General features: G+C 37.0%; 1 protein-coding gene across 1 annotated transcript in view; it reads left to right on the forward strand.

The window, feature by feature from the left end:
* The window catches only part of DIAPH3 (diaphanous related formin 3), a 212,388-nt gene that overhangs the window by 128,160 nt on the left and 63,509 nt on the right, over positions 1-20,719 (forward strand). The window contains exon 25 of the mRNA XM_077173643.1: positions 3,491-3,626. Coding sequence (XP_077029758.1) covers positions 3,491-3,626 — 136 coding nt within the window. The remainder of the gene's footprint in view (positions 1-3,490; positions 3,627-20,719) is intronic.

The following is a 20,719-nucleotide window of genomic DNA, read 5'->3' on the forward strand; positions in this document are numbered from 1 at the left end:
GCGTTTCAACTGGAACCAATATTTAGCAACCATTTGGAACATGTAATGATTACTAAGCCTCTGCTGCTTCAGAGACTCACAACTAAAAACCAAGATACTATTCAATTGCAATAATTGTGCTTGACAAGTTACATATGCCAGATTTTTGGGAACAGGGGCATTGATTGTGTTTTCCTAACTTGATCAGTGCCTAATACAAAGCTCAGTAGTCTGATTTCAGAATTAATAAATATTACAAAATATTATTTTAATTTCTGATGTTTAAACCATACCTCCGATGCAAATGTTGTAGAATTTTAAAAGGTTAGGTTCATGTTGAGTTGGAGGCTCTAAGAAAGTGGTTGTGCTTTGTATTAATTTTCTCATATTTCTTCTTTGTGTCTTTAAAATTAGCACTGATGCTAGCCTCTACTTCACAGCAGTTTCATGAAGATAGATTAATTAACGCTTCAAAACAGTTAGGTATTATTGATGAGCATGATAGAAGAAACCTTGAGGAAAATTAATAATTCTGTCTTGCAGAGTAGTTTGAAGGCTATATGAAAAAGATGTGTAGATAAGGCATGAAACCTCCTATCATTCAATGACACTAATCAAAATCTCGAGTAGCTGCTCAGTTTTGAGACTTTTCAGAAAAGATTTTTGAGATGCCTAGCATGAGACAAATGAGCTGATTTTCACGATTGTTTGGTATTGGAGTTTATTACTGACAGAAACTGAAGGTGATGGTTATCTTAGAAAATTTAGTTCAGAAGACTTGTAAATTTGGTGCTAAAAAATTATTGCGTGATTTTGAAGCCCAAACTAAAAGATGACTTGTCACCAGGAGGTATGGGAGAGTGCAGTTCAGTCAACTTGTTGTCATGCAAAGTTGATGATTTACATGTATTTTCCTACTTACAATTTTTTTTTATTCTTAATTAATGAAAATTTATTTAAAAGATTTTAAAATCTCTGTGTTTAAATCTGGAGCCCTAGATAGACTTGTGTTTCATAGCTAACTTTGATTTGCACTTTGTATTTCAGTGTTATTTGGTAGCTGTGACAACTATTATTTGCACTCTGTGAGCACCAAATCTAGAGTACAGTCACTTGGCCAGATCCAAAAAAAAGGTGTGAAGCATCTTGCCTTCAGAGCTTTAGCTTCCACAGCTAAATTACTGGTACACTCAGTGGAACATCTTAGGTATCAGGTATCCCTGTTAACCTCCCTGTGTACTTTCACAGCATCATGGGTGCTGCTAACAAGCTCATTCCTTTCCTGGGAAGGATAGCTTTCATGATGAAGATATTGTCTAATGGTTAGAATTTTCCTCCAGTTGTAGGAGAGGGAGCAAACACACCTTGAGGTAACAGCTCTTCTGTCGAAGACTAAGCTAATCAGGCTAATCATAGGGTACAGAAACCCCTTGCTCCTATTGGCACTAGGTTACTCTTCAGCAGAGACATAACTTCAAGAATCAGAAGAAGAGCAACAAAGTATAGGGCACAGTAAAAGTGTACCCTAGACTCTGTTTTTCCTTTATATGAAGCAAATACTTAAATAAAAATTATAAGTTACCCTGGAAGTTGCAAGAGAGAACCCAAGAATGCCTCTAGTTTGGAAAATCAAGGTCTTGGCATTCCACTTACATTTAGTGTTGAAAACACATGTCGGATAGAATTTGGCCTTAGGGCATGTTTGTAGGAGAGTTTGAGTTTCTAATCTTGTGTTTTAGTCAGAGGAGATGCATACTTAATTAATTCAGTGGAATTTGGAAAGCTGTCTACCTGATGTCTCAAAGGAGATGTAACAACAGAAGTACCTGGTATCCTGGAGAAGCAACTTAAATAGTACTCAAGATATCATCAGCCTGAAATTTCAAGCTTTGACATAGAATTTGTGGAAAATTGGTTTCCTGTTAGAGAAAGGCTGAGGGCAAGGTGTGATACTCCAAAGCATCCAATTTGCACTGCATATGAAGGTATAAACTGTTAAGTCAGGCCCACTTGTTCAGTGTGGTTAAAAAGAATAGACATCTGCATTTGAATGACTGCAGTCTGAGGCTGAGTCCTACTGATATTATTTTTGGGGAAAAAGTAGGTGCAAAGTAGAAGTTTTCTTCGTCTCTCTATAAGGAAAGTGTGTAATTTCTGTCAGTATTGTCAAGTACCAGGTCCCATTTGGATTTTATCCAGTAATTTATCTAGTAGTTTATTCTACAGAATGCCCAGTCTGAAAATCAGCAAATAATTTGTCAAAATTATTTTAATCAAAAATTGTAGTATTTTTTAGGAAGCATCTACCCTCTTCTCCCTGAATCAAGAAATTTGACTGAGATGACTTTGGAGGAGTCACTGTGAAAGTACAGTTTTGCTTTGTAAAAAAAAATCCATTCTATTTTTGTTTTTCATGATGGAAAGCTTATTCTTCTTTAGTTATCCAACACAATATTTCTTCACAAGCTTTATGTGATAGTTTTTTTCCCCCTTCTTTTGGTCACTCTCTATGGCAGTGATGCTGCAAACAGTGCCTGTGTGCCTGTGCAAGTATTGCTGTAATCCACATTTGTCTGTACTATGTAATACTTGGCAGCCTGTTTTTTTTCTTTCCTGAGTGCAGTCTGTTTTCCCGCTAAAAACAAATGAGCTGCAAAATTGCAGCTTTTGCCTCAGACCTTGTAAAGATGTTAGCCATTTTGTAAGAGGAGACACTTTAATATATTATCAGATTCAGGGTTCTATGTAGCTGTTCTGAATAAAACAACTGTCTACAATGAAGAATAGGTGCACTTATGCAAATGTAGATTCTTAGAGCACTGGGAGTTTACCGGTCTACATAGCTGACATTAAAATAATGAAAAGGTAATCCCAAAATACTTTTGTTAAAAATGTATTGAATGTAACAGAGTTCTTTTGCTTAGTGTCTGAATATGCAAAATATTTTTATTTCAAAACTCTGAAACTCATTGTTCTGGTTTAGCTTCACTGGAAGTTTTAGAGTACATATTTATAATTCTAAATAAACAGTATTGTGCAGATATTAACCAGAATTTTTAAACCTAGTGAATTAATGCAAATGTTTATAAGAATAAGAAAAATGCAACCTATTACACAGGCAGCCTTGTTTTGCTTGGTGTAGTGGCAGCATGAGAAAGAAGAAAGTGTTGGAATTGTTTTAGAGCTACAAATCGTAACATACATTTTTGTAGAACAAGGTGGTTTAGACATTTTGAATTCTTCCTACATGTGTATTCTTAAGATGCATTTCTTGCTGAATTTATAATCCTCATTTGGGAGCAATTAGTATGCTTTTAATGTATTTATTCTGAATTTGCTTACTCTTCTGAATAAAATGTTCTAAATATGGAATGTGAAATGCTTACTTGATTTGATAAATTAATGTTAGTTAGGGGTTACAGTTTGAAAGCTTTTTTCTTTGTTTTTAAGGTTCAACTTTGTTTTTGCTAAGACTTCCATTTTAATGGAACTCTATTACCTTTTTTTATAGCAAGCAGTAAAAGAAAATATGAGGAGAAGGGAAGCAGAAGAAAAACAGAGACGTGCTAAAATAGCGAAGGAGAAGGCAGAAAAAGAAAAACTAGAGAGACAACAAAAGAAAAAACGCTTGTTAGAAATGAAAACAGGTGAGTGATGTAGAAAACACATTTGACCCAGCATTTTACTGGAAATAAATCTTCTATTTTTTCATTATCTGAATGTGCTATGAGAAAAAAAAAAAAACAAAACAAAAGAGATGAATGCTTTTTCATTGGTCAAAGTTTTCAGCAAAGAGGTGTTTAAATTTTGGGTTTTTTAAATGAGCTTTCCTTATTGCCTGGGGTTTTGAGTTATAAAATAACTCAAATTGCTGCTTTTGTTTTTCCCTTGGAATATATTGAACCTTGTGTGACAACGTGTAAGTTCAGTTATGCTCAAAACCCTTTATGTTACTTGAGAAAAGACATTTTCCAAATCACAAAGCCATTTTCTTTAACTAATGTTACATACTCATTTTTCTTCTTTTATAAGACTAAGCTCTTCCTGAATTACTTGGTATTTTTCTTTGAGTATGTCAATTGTTATTTTAACAGGTCCCTACTGAAACACCTCAAAAACCCCTTCAGCCATGCATTTGAAAAGTTACTGGTACTATATTGTCTTTTGTACCAAAAGAGATGGCAGATGCCGTGAGTTTTCTGTTAGTAAAAGAGGTGTCTGATGATCCTCTATATGCCTGTATTTTATCCTAGACTGAGCTTCTGTAGTCCTTCAGAATGATACATGACTTACTGTGTAATTGCCATGAGCTTCTCTTTTTCTTTTCCTGAGCAGATCTTGTTAAACAGTTCCCTACCTAAAGCCTGGTTGGCACCCTTGGCATAAATGATTATCTGTCTTTTCCAGTTTTCACTAATAGCCAGAGTAGGTGTGCTTAGTTTCAGAGATGTTTCAGACCAAAAGGCTTTGATTCATTTTTATAAGCCTGTCCATGTTTTGAGGTGTGAGTTCTTGTGGGAAATCAGGCAGCTGCTCTCTGGACACAGAAATTCTAAGTACAATTCAAGACCCAGTCAGAAAACAACCAGTGACAATCTTTTCAATGCTCACAGAAGATAGAGGAGGCTGCCAAAGACTAGGAAGGGGTAAAAGTGGTGTCTGTATTTATGCGTGGTTGGAAATGTTTCAAACAAGATTTCTCGTAGACATTTCTCTCAGATTTCTCTCAGTATGTATGACTGATAGCATTTTGGATGGAAAATTGATAGTCTTTTAGTCCAAGTTAAAGCTGCTCCCAAGTCCTGTTCTTCACAATGTTCTTCACATGTTCAATCTTCCCAGGATACAGGTGCCAACATTTGAGACTTATGTGATATACACATATGTGTATGTAGGCCTCTGATAGTGAACCTTTCCACTTCAGCTGATGTGGCAGGGAACTAAGTACTTGTCCTCTACTTGGCTTTAAGTTGCTTGGGGTTTTGATATCATGCAAGTGTATAGAAAGATGTTTCTTCTCCTGTGAGTCATGGAAGGTTCAGTTTGAAATGACTGATCTAAACAGTAGATACTAGAAGATGGTGTTAAGGTCACTTCAAGCTATAAATATCTTGAGCCTGATATTGAATAAATTGGCCACTGATGAGTTATAAGGTTTCTTGTGCCTTTTTGCAACAGATTTTCAAGTTGACTAGAAAACTTGAATTTTGGGAGTGGGAAGGAAAGGACATGTGGTAGATTTGTTTGTCAGGGAGGACAACAACAAATGTGTGAAAATGGGGTTGTTTGTTTTGGGTTTTAATGATGATAATTATTATTATTTTAGCAGTCTTACTGAAATTATACTTACAGTATTTAATTGGGACATAATGTAGCTCTGATTTTTTTGGAGTTACCTAGCTAATGAAAAAAAACCCACATTTTTTTCTTTTTCCCTTTTTCCCTTTTTTTTCCTAGCTATGATTTGTTCATTTAAAGGCTGTCTTCTCATTAAGAATCTGTAAATCAGTCATGTCTGATCTGCTAAAAAATTCGTAACCAGGTCCTCTGTCTGTTAAAATATCAAAACACTCTTGCCTGAAGTGTGACTTGGGAGTAACTGATTTTTGCTGCCTGTTATTTCTTTATATGGTGACTAGATAACATGTTAGATTTGTGGGAACATTATTTCAAATATTGCTCGAGTAAAACTCATTGATGTAACCAACCCAGAAGTTGTTTTTGGGGTTTCAAAGAGGTGCTTATTTGGTAGAAGAGAAAAGATGGGAGTATATATACTAAATAGTTCTTCAATTTTTTTTTCTCAGTGGATAGATCATAGTGTATTCTACACCTCAACTCTTTTTTTTTTGAGTAACATGGCATTTTAACTGAAAATGATTTGAGGATTAGGAATGGCTGTGAATCCCTTTACTATGTGCTACTTCATGGTTTCTTAATTGTGTTATAAATGATCAAATTGGTAGCTAAATTTATAAAAAAATTTAACAAATATTTATTAGATCAATAACAAAAATAATAGAATTTCGTAAGACCACTGTAGCCAAGACAGCGTCAGCCCTGGGTGCGGGCGCTGGGTGAACCGAGATCTGACTGACAAAGTGCCAGCGTTTCCCCAGTGGTTCACCCCAACTGCTTCAAGCAGCCAGCTTATATACAGTTTATTCTGCCTGAGGCAGGGATGACTGAATGTTCCTATGTGTCTCTTCACATGTAGAACTGGATCCATACATGTGCAGGAATAGACAAAGGTAGGTCTAGGGGTCCAGATGGATGTCTGAGCACCTTGGCAGAGTCTGTATTGTATGTAGTAGAGTGATGGCCCGGTTCTTGAGTATGGTAGATGTAATCTTCCCAGGTGCAGGTCCTGTGAGTGATTTAGATATTCTACAGAAACTATCAATCATGGCCCAGGAAGGTTTCTTTCATACGTTAACAGATTTGATATTATTTTAACGTTGTCTGGGAACTAATTGAATAAAAATGAGATTCTGGTCTTAGTTAGGGTGATTACAGATATATTTTATATTTTTATTAGATATTATAACTTTTTTAAAATTTATTTTATTAATTTAATTTATGTTTATAATTGTTAAGCTTTTAATTATTTATATTCATTTATTACTGATAAGGATTTTTTACAAATAGAGTACTCTTTTAAACTACTTGGTATTTTTTTGGTGGTATGTTTTGATATATTATTTATTTTTACAGTTATTTGATTTTTGAATTTTGTTAATGCTTTTGTAGCATTGCTGGTATATTTTTTTTTTAACTGTATGATCTTAGATGTGTTTTTTTTGGAAGCTCTTTCTGAATTTACAGGAACTATAGCAATTTGTATTTCTTGGACTACGGAATGGATTAGTCTGATAAAACATGGGATCAGACAAGGAAGGAATAAGATTACAAGAAGCATTACTTTGTTTTACTATGTTTTATTAAATAATTTGTCCCACCATGAAGATTGTGAAATTGAATTTTATTTTTGGATAGGGATATGGGTTATTTTTTTGATTTTGGCTGTTAAATTTTTATGGTTTTTTTATAATTATTGATTTTGATATAACATTTTGACTTACTGAATTTTTTACACACTTTCTTTTTTTTTGCTAGCAAATAGTCTAGAGCTATTCGATTCTGGTACACACCGTACCTGGGTGTGCTGCTGGCTCAGTAAATCTAGGGCTTAAGAGGTGTGATTTAAAATAATTTTTATAACTGCTTGCAGCTTAATCAATCTGTTCAGTAGATATATCAGAGTTTTATACTCGTAGTTTTTATTTTGAGCTTATGTGGCTGGTTTATAATAATTAATTATTTGTGCTGCTGGCTATTTTTTTTCTTTTCAGGTTTGTTTACTGTTTATTATTGGTATTATTTTTTTAGACTTATTTTTTTAGGGTCTCGTATAACGGAGTTTTTAACAGATTACTTTTTGTTTTCGGGAGAGTCAAGAAAACTGGTCGGATCATACTTAAAGTGCATGATTTCTTTTATTTGGAGGGTAATTTACTGTATGGGTTTTTTTTACATATTTAGTAAATTTTATTAGGGGCTTTTTCTTTGAAATTTATTTGCTTTGGGTTTTTTTAGTATTCTTTTATACTTTCCAAGGATTGGAAAGGGTTGGCTCTTGGACTCTTGACTTAGCACAATTTTATTTTTTTGTATTATTCACAATTTGTTTCGTTCTTCTGGCTTCAGTACCCCAAGGCAGGGGCTAGGTGTTAGACCCTGCTTTTCATGTCTGAGTTCACCATCAGGGTAGATGCACATGGAGTGTACCCTACCATCTCGGTGTACTTTTTTTTTTTTTTCGACTGATACAGATTGTGCTGATTATTTTTCGATCTAAAATCTATCCCTTGGGTCTCTGCACTGATTTTGAGACTCTTGGATTGTCTCATTTTAAGAGCTGCTCTGGAGTTAAATTTTTTCTTTTCTAAGGTCATTTTTTTTGCAGATTTTAGCTTTTTAAAAATTTAACAATTTGACAAACTTACTTTTGTTGCGATTTTTTGTATTAAATCAATGAACAAGTTCTTATTTGGGGAAGGTAATTCTCTGTTAGAGTATTGTTTTTCTAGTATTTCATATTTCTTGTTTAATGTTTTTAATTTTGTTTTTGTTTGACTTTTTGTTTTTTTAATTTTGACTCCCTCCGTTTCAGTTCCTAAGTTATCTCCTTCATTCTTCCCTCAGGATCCTTGTTATTTTTATTTTTCACAAAGTAAACAACTCTGTCATATTGGAGGCACACTTTGTCATCATTAGCTGGTGCCAGGTCCAATATGAATGGGTCTTTGTTCAGGGTAAATTTGCTGTCAAATTTTGTATTTTTTGTTATTTAGTATATTTTTTTTATTTATTATGCACATTTTTAGCTTAAGTTGTCACAGCACAACGGATTCACTTGGTGGTATGCGATAAAGATAGATTTTGCTTTCTCCCCAACCCACATGGTTCGGTTACATTGATTACAAATGGGGATTGACATTGGTTTTATACTTCGTTTTCTCATTTGATGCTTGTGATCACTTGACTGCTCGTGCTCTAGCTCTGCTTCGGGATTGATACACTAAGTTTTGATTTTTAATTTATCTAATTTAACTTGAATGCCATTTCTTTAACAGTATCTGCTAGTTTTCTTGAGACATTTATTTGGGGTTTGGTGTGCTGAGTGTCTTTTGCGACTGGGACTACTTGAGTGCACTTTTTGCACTTGTTTGCGGAGCTGTAACTTCTGCTTTTCTTCGGGACTTCAGTGCACAGACTCTGTGTCTCGCACACAACTAGGCTCAGGCTAATCAGGATTCTTACTAGGCGTGCTCCTCTGCCTTTGCTTCCGCCTCTGGGGTGCTACTAGCGGCGAGGAAGACTATTTTCGCAGCAGCAGGAGAATCCTTTGGGGAAGATGCTTTTGGACTTTGCTGCATACTTTTTTTAAAAGGCGCCCCACCACGACACTCTAATTGTATCAGAACTGCACGGGACTTTGATGGATTTTTGGCACTTTACATCTAAGATTTTTGCTCGAGATCTAAGTTTCTTATGCACCCCGTTTTGAAAAATGCAAAACTACTCTTCAGAGTCTAATTCAGTGATGCCCAGATTGTTGGCTAAGGTCAGGATATGGTCAGTCAATTTAAGTTTTTCTTCTAAACACTGAGTACACAGTCTTTTCGGCTTCTGTCTTTTTTTACAATGAATGACAAAATTTCTTTTTTTTATAATATTCACACTTAAAGTGTACAAATGGATAACATACACATCTGACAGTATACAACTTATCTGCTCACTGTTGGTCAGTTACGAGGACACTGGAGTTTGATCTTCAAGTTGCCGGGGGAAGTAATCTTCTACTTGGGTTCTTCTTTTTGCTGTTTGACTTTTTTCACTCTAGACACGTGCATCTAGCCTTTCTCTGCTCTCTGAATGGCCGTGTCTGTTGTCAGGAGTACAAGAAAAGGACCTTCCCAGTGAGGAGAAAGCGGCACCTCTTTTTACACTTTGACAAACACTTTGTCTCTTGGTTGGATTTTGTGAATGGCGAACTTTAGAGGAGCGCTCTGTGTCACTATTCCCTGCTTTCGGAGTTCTTGTAAATTTTTGTTGATTGCAACCAAGTATGGTTGAATCTGACTATTTTTAAACCTGGGGTGTCCTACTGGCATTTCATGTTTATACGGCATTCCATATAACATTTCAAACGGTGAAAGCCCCGTCTCTGAGTGAGGCATGGTTTGGATATTAAGCAGTGCAAACGGCAGACACTTCAGCTAGGACATTTTTGTTTTTAAAATTAATTTAGATAACTGTGTCTTTAAAGTTTGATTTATTTTTTCTACTTGTCCTGAACTCTGGGAGTGCTACAGAGTGTGGTACTCCCATCAGATGCCCAGTGCATCAGCCATCTGCTTAATAACTTTTGATATGAAATCTGTTCTTTGATCTGAACTAATGCAACTCACTACCCCATATCAGGGTATAATTTTTTTTAACAATTTTCTGGCCACAGTCTGGGCCGTTGTCCATGAGCTGGGGAAGGCTTTTACTTAATGGGTTAATTTATTTATAATTATTAATACAAATTTGAACTTTTTTACTTTTGGCAATTTTGTGAAATTAACTTGAATTTTTTCAAATGGTCAGTATGCAATGGGGTGACTCTTCAGGGCAGCCTTTCTGGCTTTTGATTTGTTTACTTTTTGACAAATCAAACACTTTTGTATTTCTTGTCTCACTAATTTATAAATTCTCTTGCACCCAAAAAATTTTAGAAATCGCTCTGCCAGAAATCGCTTGTGACCCTCAGTGCGTTTTCTGGTGCAATCTCTGCAAAATCTTTCTGGTAAAACTTCTGGAAATTAATTCCCTCTCATCAGGTAACTTTTACTTACTTTTTTTCAAGTTTGCTTCGATTTTTCATAGCATTCGATCTCCTTTTGGGAGAGCTGAGGGGGATCATCAGGGGTCTCTTCCCCTTCGATTTCTGGGGTACTTACCACCATCAACGCCGCAGTTTTGGCCTCCTGGTCTGCTAAATTGTTCTCTCTGGTCCGGAACTGAATCTCTGTCTGATGACTTTTCGCATGAACTACTGCAATTTCTTCCGGCTCCTTTAGAGCTTCTAAGATTTGCCGGAATAATTTTCTGTATATTAGTTTTTTTCTTCTTGTGTGGATAAGTTTTTTGGGTTTTTTTAATTTTTTCAAACGTATGAACTACTCTAAAAGTATACTTTGAATCTGTGAAAATGATTTTTTTTTTTTTTTAGTCTTTTCAATGCTTTCAAAACGGCGTAAAGTTCGCATGCTTGTGCAGACCAGCTCACATTCAGGGGACTTGTTTTTATTACTTTTTCTATTTTTTCATTTATAACTGCATATTTCGATTTTCTTTTTTTATTATTATTTTGTTTGAACTGTTTACAAACTATTTTTTTCCTTGTTTAATTTTTTTTTATTTTTTTCTGATCTTGGTCTGCAGTTTGACTACTTCTACGCAGTCGTGAACTTACTTTTCTGCAGTTTCCCCAAACAGGAACTGCGCCAGATTCTGCGCAGTCGTTGTCCGCAACTCCAAGTCTTGCGAGTGAATCAAAATGGCTTCATATTTTAGGAACTTTGCATCAGCGAGCTATTTGTCTGCTTTTTGCTGTAGTATGCCCCGCATGTTGTGTGGTGCAAACACTACTAGAGGTGCCTTGAAGGTCACCTTTTTCGCTTATTTTACTAGCAAAGCTACAGCTACAATCACTTGCAAGCACGTGGGCCAACTTCTGCTGACCGGGTCTAAAAGCTGGGACAAGTAACCCACAGGTTTCTTGACCCCTGCCCAATTTTGCTTTGACACCCCATGTGCTGTGTTATTGTTAGCATCTACAAACAACTGAAAGGGTTTTCTCACATCAGGGAGGCTCAGCACTGGTGCTGCTGTGAGAGCTTTTTTGATTTTTTTGAATTTTTTATCATTCTTTTGGGTTTATTTGATTTGCAGTAGAAACACTCAAAATCCTGCTTCTGTTCTCACGAGCCCCTCCCCTGAGCCAGGCTCAGTTTCTTTGCTGGCGCCTTTTTCGCCATGTCTTTCTCTTGTTCTTGCTTTTGAGCTTCTCTTACTGTTGCCACGAGAACCTTGGCTTGAATCTTTTGCTTTTCCTCCTCTAGGCGCATGTATACTTTCTGGGCTTCTTGCAACAGTTCTTGCAATCCCAGCTCCTGCTACTTGTTTATTTTTTCTAGTTTTTCTGGATATCCTCCTAGGATTTTGCCACGAATTGTGTTTTTAGCAATACTATCTCCACCAGGGAGTCAGGGTCTGTTCTTGAGTACATCCTCAGACCCTTTCGGAGTCTTTCTAACCACTCTGTGGGGGTCTCATCTCTCTCCTGACATTCCCAGAGCACCTTGCTCATGTTCTGCTCTTTTGCTCATGTTCTGCCTCTCTGATATTTGAAATAACTATATTCTTTAAATTTATCATCTTTTGCCTCCCTTCTTCTGTCTGGGCTTCCTAAGACAGCTTCTGATTTGGCAAACGCTCCTCCCCGGCTCCCCCGTTTGGGTTCCGCTTTTCCCAATCCTTGATCGCGGCTAACCAGATCGTGTCTTTTTTTCATTGTTAAACAATGACTTTAATATCGCTTGAAGATCCTCATAGGTGTATATGCTGGTTCTCAAAAACTCATCCAACCTCTCCGCCATCCCCAAAGGATCGTCTATTAATTTTCCCATTTCCTTTTTGTACACCTTCACATCACTGGTGTCAATCGTGGTGTGCAAGTATCTAATCACCCCTGGAGCTGTCGGCAGCTCCTGTAAAGGATAGATGCCAGGTTTTTCCTCCTCATCCCCACTGTCCCCCACTGTTGCCTGCCTTGTTCTCTGCCTTGTTCGACGTGTTGGGGGAGAGATGTCCTTAGAGATGTTTACCTTTCTCTTCTCGATTTTCGGAGACGCCTGTGGACGCGGCTGTGCCGCCCCTGCATGGCCATGTGGGAAAGCGGATGCTGCCGCCTGCTCCGGTGGCGGCACTGGTACAGTTGCCTGTGCCTGTGAAGCCCCTGCCTTGGGAGCCATTCCTTGTGCTGCTTGTGCCTGCGCTGGATATGGCTGCTGCAGGGTCACATGGTAGGGGGGTGGAAGATTTTCCAGCGGTTCCCATTCCCTCCCCACTTTTGCTGCACGCCGGAGAGCTCGTACTGGGTACAGACCCGAGCAAGCATGCCTCCACATGTCGGTGTATTCGATTTCCTCAGGATCCCGTGGGCTGCAACCGGCCACGTGGTCAAACAAAGACTCACAAGTTCAAATGTGCTGAATATTGGCCAGACGACGTATTTTCTAGTTTCCCTCCCTCTCCATTTTTCCATACAAAAATGGATCTCTTTCTCCTAGGACTTCTCCACCCTCCGCAGGTTTTCATCCCAGTGTTCCAGCATCCACCCCAGGGAACTATCTCTGGGGATCTCTGGTAAGATTCTTCCAGGGACTTGGGAGGGTTTTTCCTGAGCTTTCTTCTGGCGTCTGCTCTTTCTCAAACCCATTTTCTCAAGGAATGTTGCAATTTTTCTTACCTTTTCTCGTTTTGCCGGGATGTTCATCGTGAGTCTCGTCTCTCTCTCTCTGATGTCGAGTTTTCCGGCTCATGAAGCGCCACCAGCTTGACCAAGTCGAGCAGTGAACCACTCTGCCAACTTTCGGGCTGTTTTCTTACTTGTTTCCTCCAGTCTCAGAAGGTGGATGAATACCTGGAAGTTTCCAGGCTCGTCTCTCCCCTCCTGATCCCGACCGTGACCGCTTTTCCCCCTAGACTCCCCCCCCGAGTCCCGGGTCTCATGAGTTTCGAACAAAAACCTTGCACTTCCCCCTCGACTGACCACGTCCCTCACGGGAAAGTGGAACTTCAGTCTTGGGGTCTGCTCTCACTCCATGACAAAGTCATGTCTCACACACGCATCCACTCATGTTCCACCCAACCACACAATACTTCGTGCACATTGAATTTTATGGGTGAAAAAAACCTTGGGTCTCGGAAGTCTCTCTTGAGCTTTTCCGAGAATTGGGCCCTCTGTCTCCCTTGGCTGGGGTTTCGGTTGCAACACACGGATCCGATTACAGTCCGCGACTCCGGTTGTGGGTCTTTTGTGGATCTGATTGGTTTTCGGGATCTGATTCCTCTTGGGCTGCTGAAATCAGCGGGGCACCCCCCGAGTGGAAAAGGGGCTCCCGAATCCCAGTTTCAGATCATGTCGGGCCAGTCACCAAATTGTTATAAATTATCAAATTGGTAGCTAAATTTATAAAAAAATTTTAACAAAGATTTATTAGATCGATAACAAAAAAAATAGAATTTCGAAAGACCACTGTAGCCAAGACAGCGTCAGCCCTGGGTGCAGATGCTGGGTGAACCGAGATCTGACTGACAAAGTGCCAACGTTTCCCCAGTGGTTCACCCCGACTGCTTCAAGAAGCCAGTTTATTCTCCCTGAGGCAGGGATGACTGAACATTTCTTGTCTCTTCACATGTAGAACTGGATCCATACATGTGCAGGAATAGACAAAGGTAGGTCCAGGGGTCCAGATGGATGTCTGAGCAGCTTGGCAGAGTCTGTATTGTATGTAGCAGAGTGATGGCCCGGTTCTTGAGTATGGTAGATGTAATCTTCCCAGGTGCAGGTCCTGTGAGTGATTCAGACATTCCACAGAAACTATCAATCATGGCCCAGGAAGGGCCATCTTTTATATGTTAACAGACTTGATATTATTTTAACGTTGTCTGGGAACTAATTGAATAAAAATGAGACTCTGCTCCCAGCCAGGGTGATTACAGACATATTTTATATTTTACAATATTTTATACACCTATATAGCATGAATTATCTCTACTACATACTACAATTGTTTCTCTTAAACTTCTTTTAAACACTCTTTTAAACAGTGGCAGCAATAAAAACCAAAACAATAAAAAAACAATAACAAATCCAATCCCACTTAACTGGGGTGACAGTCATTAGCAGCACTGGTAGTGCTATTTTCTTACTCTTGTCACTATAATTGGTTCTTGGTACCTATCAATCACTACCTCTTTATAGTCTGTCTTAACTTCTGCATCCGAAATTTAATGTCAGGATAAAATCCCATGAAGTTGATACTGTTGTGTTGATGATCATGCCTACCAGTGATGTTTTTAGTTGACAAGATGACATACTGAAATTTCAGAGGTTTTCTGCAAGGGGTTTTCTGAAATAGATTTTTTTTCCTACTCTACCATCTCACTTTCCTTCCCTAGGCACAGTTTTGGATCTTATTCTTTTATAAAATGGTTTAGTTTCTAGATAGTTCAAATCCTCTTGTTGATTAGCTCCCCAGGCCACAGCAATGCCTTTGATTTTTTTCTTGCTTAGCTGCTGCTCCTTTTCTTGAGGTAAAAGCAATCTTTCAGTACTTGAGGTTGTGCTTTTATTCAGTGACTGTTAATTAGCCATTAGTGACTACTTTATGATTCTGGAGCTTCTCTTTCAGCCTATACTTCATACCTTTCAAGACCTGAGGTGCCATCAAGTGCTTAAACAGGATTTGCATCATCATCCTAAACTTGCATTGTTAACCACTGGTCTCATTTACAACACAGATATCTAACCTTCCCCATATTCTGCTTTATTCTTGAAGTCCTTTTGTTTCAGTTTCTTCATCTTTCATCTTCTTTTGGAAGCTATTTGAAGAGCAGGGGTTTGTTGCCTATCATGCTACCTTTGGCTGCATGAGGTGGAGGAAGCTAATTTTTCATAAAAGTAATCTACATAATACTGCAAAAGATTTTAGTTACTTGGGGTTATTTGCTGACTTTTTTGCATTAACAAAAACTTAATATAGAATCATAGAATAATAGAATTCTAGGGGGTTGGAACAGACAATAAACCTCCAACCCCTCTGCCATGCGCAGGGACACTTACATCATAAAGTAATATGTAACAAAATATAAATTTTATTAAAATATACCCAGTATGTCACTTGAGTCATTAATTTGCATATGGCATGTTAGGACTGTGTTTATACCAGTTTTGAATGAACTACAACAAAAAAAAATGAAAACTACAAAGGTCATATTAATCCAAAAAAAACCCCAATCTGGATTAAAGGTAACTCCTCAGTTTTAGTTTAAACTAATTTCTTCAGGATGAAAACAATAATTTTGTTAGTAGTAATAGACATTTATGACAAATATGAGTTCCAAGGTAGTCCTGTAATATATTGGCCTTCTCACAAACTATAACAATCTTTCTTAGCCTGTGCACTTGTGTGCACTTCTTAGCCTGTGCACTTAGCCTTCCTTGTGCCTTTTATACGCAGGTGACAACTGAGTCATCTAGATCACAGGTATGCTCTGTCATCCATGCTTCTATATCAGGCTTCTTTTGACATACTGTTGCACCATATCAGTGTTGATATGGTCATTTTCTCAAATTAGATAAATATGTGCACTTTGTGATAAGTCTTTGTGAAGTTTAAAAGTTTTTTTTTGTATCTCAGATATAAATGTATTAATATTTTATAGTTTGTGAAGTGTGTAGTTTATGAATATGCAGTACAGCATGTTTTAGAAAAACCTGAACATTTTAGGTAGTCTTTACAATATATATTTTAACTTCTGCTAATAAGACCATAGATTTCTGTTATTATATGGAATAGTTTCATTTGCCCTCTTGGAAATTGTTTTTGAGATTTGGACCTGCAACAGGTGTCAGATTTACACACCTCTAAAGTGTAGTTTGCTAAAAGTCTCTATCTCTACTTTACATCTTAGCAACACCTTCATGTCCTAGTGGTCACAGCCCAAATAGTTCACTGATAAGAAGGCTGTGAGTCTTCAGTTTACATAGTAAAAGTAACGGCTTCATATTTTCCTTTCAGCTCCATCCTAAATTGAAAAGTAAGTGGAATTCAGTAAACATTTTGACTAAGTAGTGAGTGATACTTAGCATTTTGAAACTTATGTTAATAAAATCTGTCCACTAAATATTCTCTGGACTACAAAATTATATTCATCATGAGATGCTTTACTTGCTTTTCTGAAGCCAAATCAAACTATCACACACTACCCTTCCAAAGGTAAATAGCCAGTGAAAGGGGATCTTTATGTAAATGCCACTTGTCTTGCATACTATTAACTTTCAGATACATACTTTCTCATGCTGTTCAGATTCTTATTAGAAGCACACCAATCAATTATTTTGATCTTATCAGAATATAAAGAATTCTAAAGCTGAGATAATAGCAGCTAAATTTATTGTAATATAATTGAGAACTTCATCATTGTGGCATCTTCATTGTGTCTCACTTTGAATACTATTTAAGTAACAAGCCACTTTTATCAGTGGTTATTTACCATGATTGCCCTTTTCTTGCATAAAAGCAGTGAAGAAATGCCAAAATGGAATATCTGATTTCCAATATAGCATATTAGTTTGTTCTCAGTTGTGTTATTCAGTTTCATTTTTATCATAATGATCTAGTTTTAAATAAGTTTTAGTTCATTTAAACTGTTATGACCTTATTTGCATTCAATTTTGCAGCATTTATTTTTGCAGAGGTTTTATATTGTTTTTCTTGGTTTGGAAAAAAACCCCAACAAAACACATTCCTGTCTCACTGTCTCACAAACTTGCTAAGAGCATTTTAGGCTTTGGTTCTTCAAATATTTACTGCTTTATTATTGTCTGCTAAGTTGGGCAATATGAATATTTTCATTAGTTCTGTAGTGTTCTGCAAAACAAAAGGACACCATGGATGCCAGTACTGATAGTTTAAAAAATGAAAGTAGTAAATGTAATTAGGTAATTAAAGTTCAGATTCCAACAGATAAAATGCTTGCCTTTAAAATAAATTAAAAATCCCCAAAGCTGTTTATATTAGTAGGTACCCTCAAAGACCCTACTTTACCTGCTTAGCTCAAGTTCGTAAGGCCTCCATTTTATTAATTTGTTCTCACTAGAGTAAGAGATTCAATACTCCTCAAGAGTACCCCTTTCCTCTGAGGGGAGTGAAGGACTGCAAAAGTCATTGAAATGACATCATTAGTTTCTAACATATGTTGGCAATTTGTTTTTTCAGAATGTCTGCTGGAATAATATCCTGAAAAAATACAGATTTTTGGACAATATTATGTATATTATTAGCTTTTGGGAATTCAGGAGTATGTTCCATTCAACTAAATTACTAAATTTAGTTGTAAAGGGGATAGAAGATCTAACAATGATATATATGAAGAATTCCTAATATCCAACAAGCATTTTGTGGAAGCTATTTTCTCCAGGTAGTTTCCCCTTTTGGAATTACAGGTGCTTCACTCAAGTTGCTTCCTCCCTGGTGCTGGTAACTTTTTCCTCTTGTTCCCTGATTGCCTCCACTTATCCTCAAATTGGGCCCTCTTCACCAAGAGGATTCCTGAGGTCACTTTCTGTTATTTGAATTCATTCTTAAGAATCACTTTTATTAGGAAGCCAGTGGGAAATAACTCTTTTCCATAACTGTGAGGAGTATAAGCTCTTCCTCTTATGTTAAATTACAGTGGCAGAAGCAGAAAGAACTCTGAGACCTTTCAGAGTTGCTTACTCAGTATTTACTCATGTTAGTATTTACTGGACAGTTGGTAGAGTAGATCTAATTTTTGCATAATGTCTATTTACAAAAAAAAAAGAAAAAAGAAAGTCATACATATGAGGAAGGAGATGTGACAGACGTTGGCCACAAATCCGCCAGAAAGGAGATATCACTTGATACTTCCCTAAGTATGGAGGTTATTTTTCAGCTACAATTGCATTGTTTTGACAGTAAAGAATAAATCTGGGTAAATTAGCAAGAACATCCAGATGTTCCTTCAAGAATAATTGGCACATACATACTTGAAAAAGGTTCCAGAGAATGATAAAATACAGGTATGTTTAATCAAAAAGAATCTAAGAGACTCAATGTGATACATCTGATGTAAAACATCTGCAGAAGCCACAGCAAAAGATGAGATACAGCAAAATCTTATCTGTTCACAGAATTTGATGTTTTTAGTGCAAAAAAGTAGAACTGATCTGAATGTATATTAATCTAATCAACAACTAATAGTCACAGGTTGTGCTCTAACAAGATGTCAAAGGTGTTAAGTCTTCTGGAACATGGAGGTTCATGCACTTATTTGCAGCCCATGGGCTCAGAATGCAGCAACTGCTGTTAGTTTGTACTATGTAGAAGCTCCAAAAGAGCAAGTTGTTTAGAAGAAACAATTATTTTCCTTCTGAAAATTTTACTTAGAAATGGAATCTTTGGAGATAGCAGCTGAAAAGCATTTGTGAAACTGAGGTTTACACAAAGCCCAAGGGAAAATAAATAACAGCTGTATTTGGAAGAGAGAAAAATAATTAGAACAAACAGAACTGTTGAAAAAAATTAAGGGTCAATAAAGAAATGTCTGTAGATGAATATTCTCATAAGGCTTGCCATTTATGTTATAGCGGTAAAATTTCTCAACAAATGTGAAAACAATGCTGCAAACTTAAAATGGCATTACCATGAAAAACAATTACAATCTCTGGAGACATCTTTGGGATTAAGAGCTCTAACAGCTCTAATGTTTGTACAGATAGTAGGTTTTGATTTGAGTAGGCATTTCCTAATCCAAATACAACCTCACATCTCCTCTGTAAGGAGGTAGACATCAGAGTCCTCTAGAGTCTCACTCCTGCTATATGATGCTTTTATTCTTTCAGGTTTTTTTCTGTATCATCAAAAGTTTCTTTTCTCAAGTTGCAGAGGAAGGGAGGAATAAATACCCTTACCAAAGTATTGGAGGATATGCTTTATTTTTACTTTCCTCAGTTCAAGGTTGTAAAAGAGCCAAGAACCTGCTCTGTAATTGTTGGAAAGCTAGCTGATGGGAAGGTCATGTCTCTGACTCTTCCTTCAAACTGAGTCTGCTGCTGCTTCTATTACTATGCTGTTTGCTAGGACGCTTATCTTCACTCAGCAATACCTCAGTGGTTGTACAGAAGAACAGCCTTGTTACTGCATACCAAAATATTCTTGCTCTGAAGTTTGCTGACAAAAGTGACTTGATTTCTCTGGCAGCTTCTCTCTATTGAAGACTACTAAATTCAAATACAAAGTCTTTGAATCGTGAACAGCTGGAGACCAAGAGACCATTCTAGAAATGTAATTATATGTTATCTTGTCCTTTGTATAAATGTTTGCTATTGGCTACTAGTGCACAAAGCATGCAGCGGTAGGTGGGCTGTTGCTCTGATTTTTTTGGGTATTCTTAGGCATTTACACCTACCCAACCCAAGACCAAAGGGTCTTTCCCACCCAAAGCTACACAGAAGTTTTCCTTAGAGTAAGCTCAGTCACACAGTCCAGTCAGAACTCTATCACTCCACCCATGAAAAAATATTTAACCTGAAAATTTTCTTGAGCCCCTCATCTCTGTAGCACAACTTTCAGTATGAGCAATCAATGTGTATATTTTCTAATTTATTGCCTGTTTATAAATTTAAATGGAAACAGTACTGGGCTCAATAAACTTCTTAAGAGGCACACAGTAACCAAGAGATAAGATGTTCACACATACAAAGGTGTATTATGTCCAGCTCCATATATTCTTTTAAGAAGCTATGTTCAATTTATAATGCTCCTAGAGTTGTTCTTCCTGTTTTCTAAATGAAATTGTAATAGATTCATCTCAATAATAGATGTTTGTATTTTTTCCCCCTGTGAAACAAAACTAGTGAAAATACCAGTTTTTGGCTATTCTGGAAAACAGATTGGTTGTATTCTTGTCAGTGTCATTGGAGTTGACATGTAAAGAAAATGGGAAACTCCCTAATAGTATGTTGACTGACTTCTTCATATGTAATCAATAGTTCTTGCTATTAGCTGTCCTTTCAAGTCATAGCCATAGATAATCTGAGTGCATAAGGCTGATCTGTTTTGGTTATAAGTGGTTAAATAAAACTAAAAGAAACTTAGCATTGTTCTCAATTTAATAGGCTTTTTTCCCTGCTGAAAGGCACAGCATCCCAAGCGAATAGGAAAAGGGCTATAAAAAGATTGAGTCTTTTAAATGGCTTTTAAAAACATTAGCAGGTAATGCAATATAAAATGCATTTCTAGACTATCCTGTATTGTTGAGTTGGTCAATGCAAAAAAGTTTTTGTCAATGCAAAAAAGAGAGTAGGTATGTATGCAAA

Source organism: Agelaius phoeniceus, chromosome 2 (genome assembly GCF_051311805.1).
Source record: "Agelaius phoeniceus isolate bAgePho1 chromosome 2, bAgePho1.hap1, whole genome shotgun sequence".
Classification (NCBI taxonomy): domain Eukaryota; kingdom Metazoa; phylum Chordata; class Aves; order Passeriformes; family Icteridae; genus Agelaius; species Agelaius phoeniceus.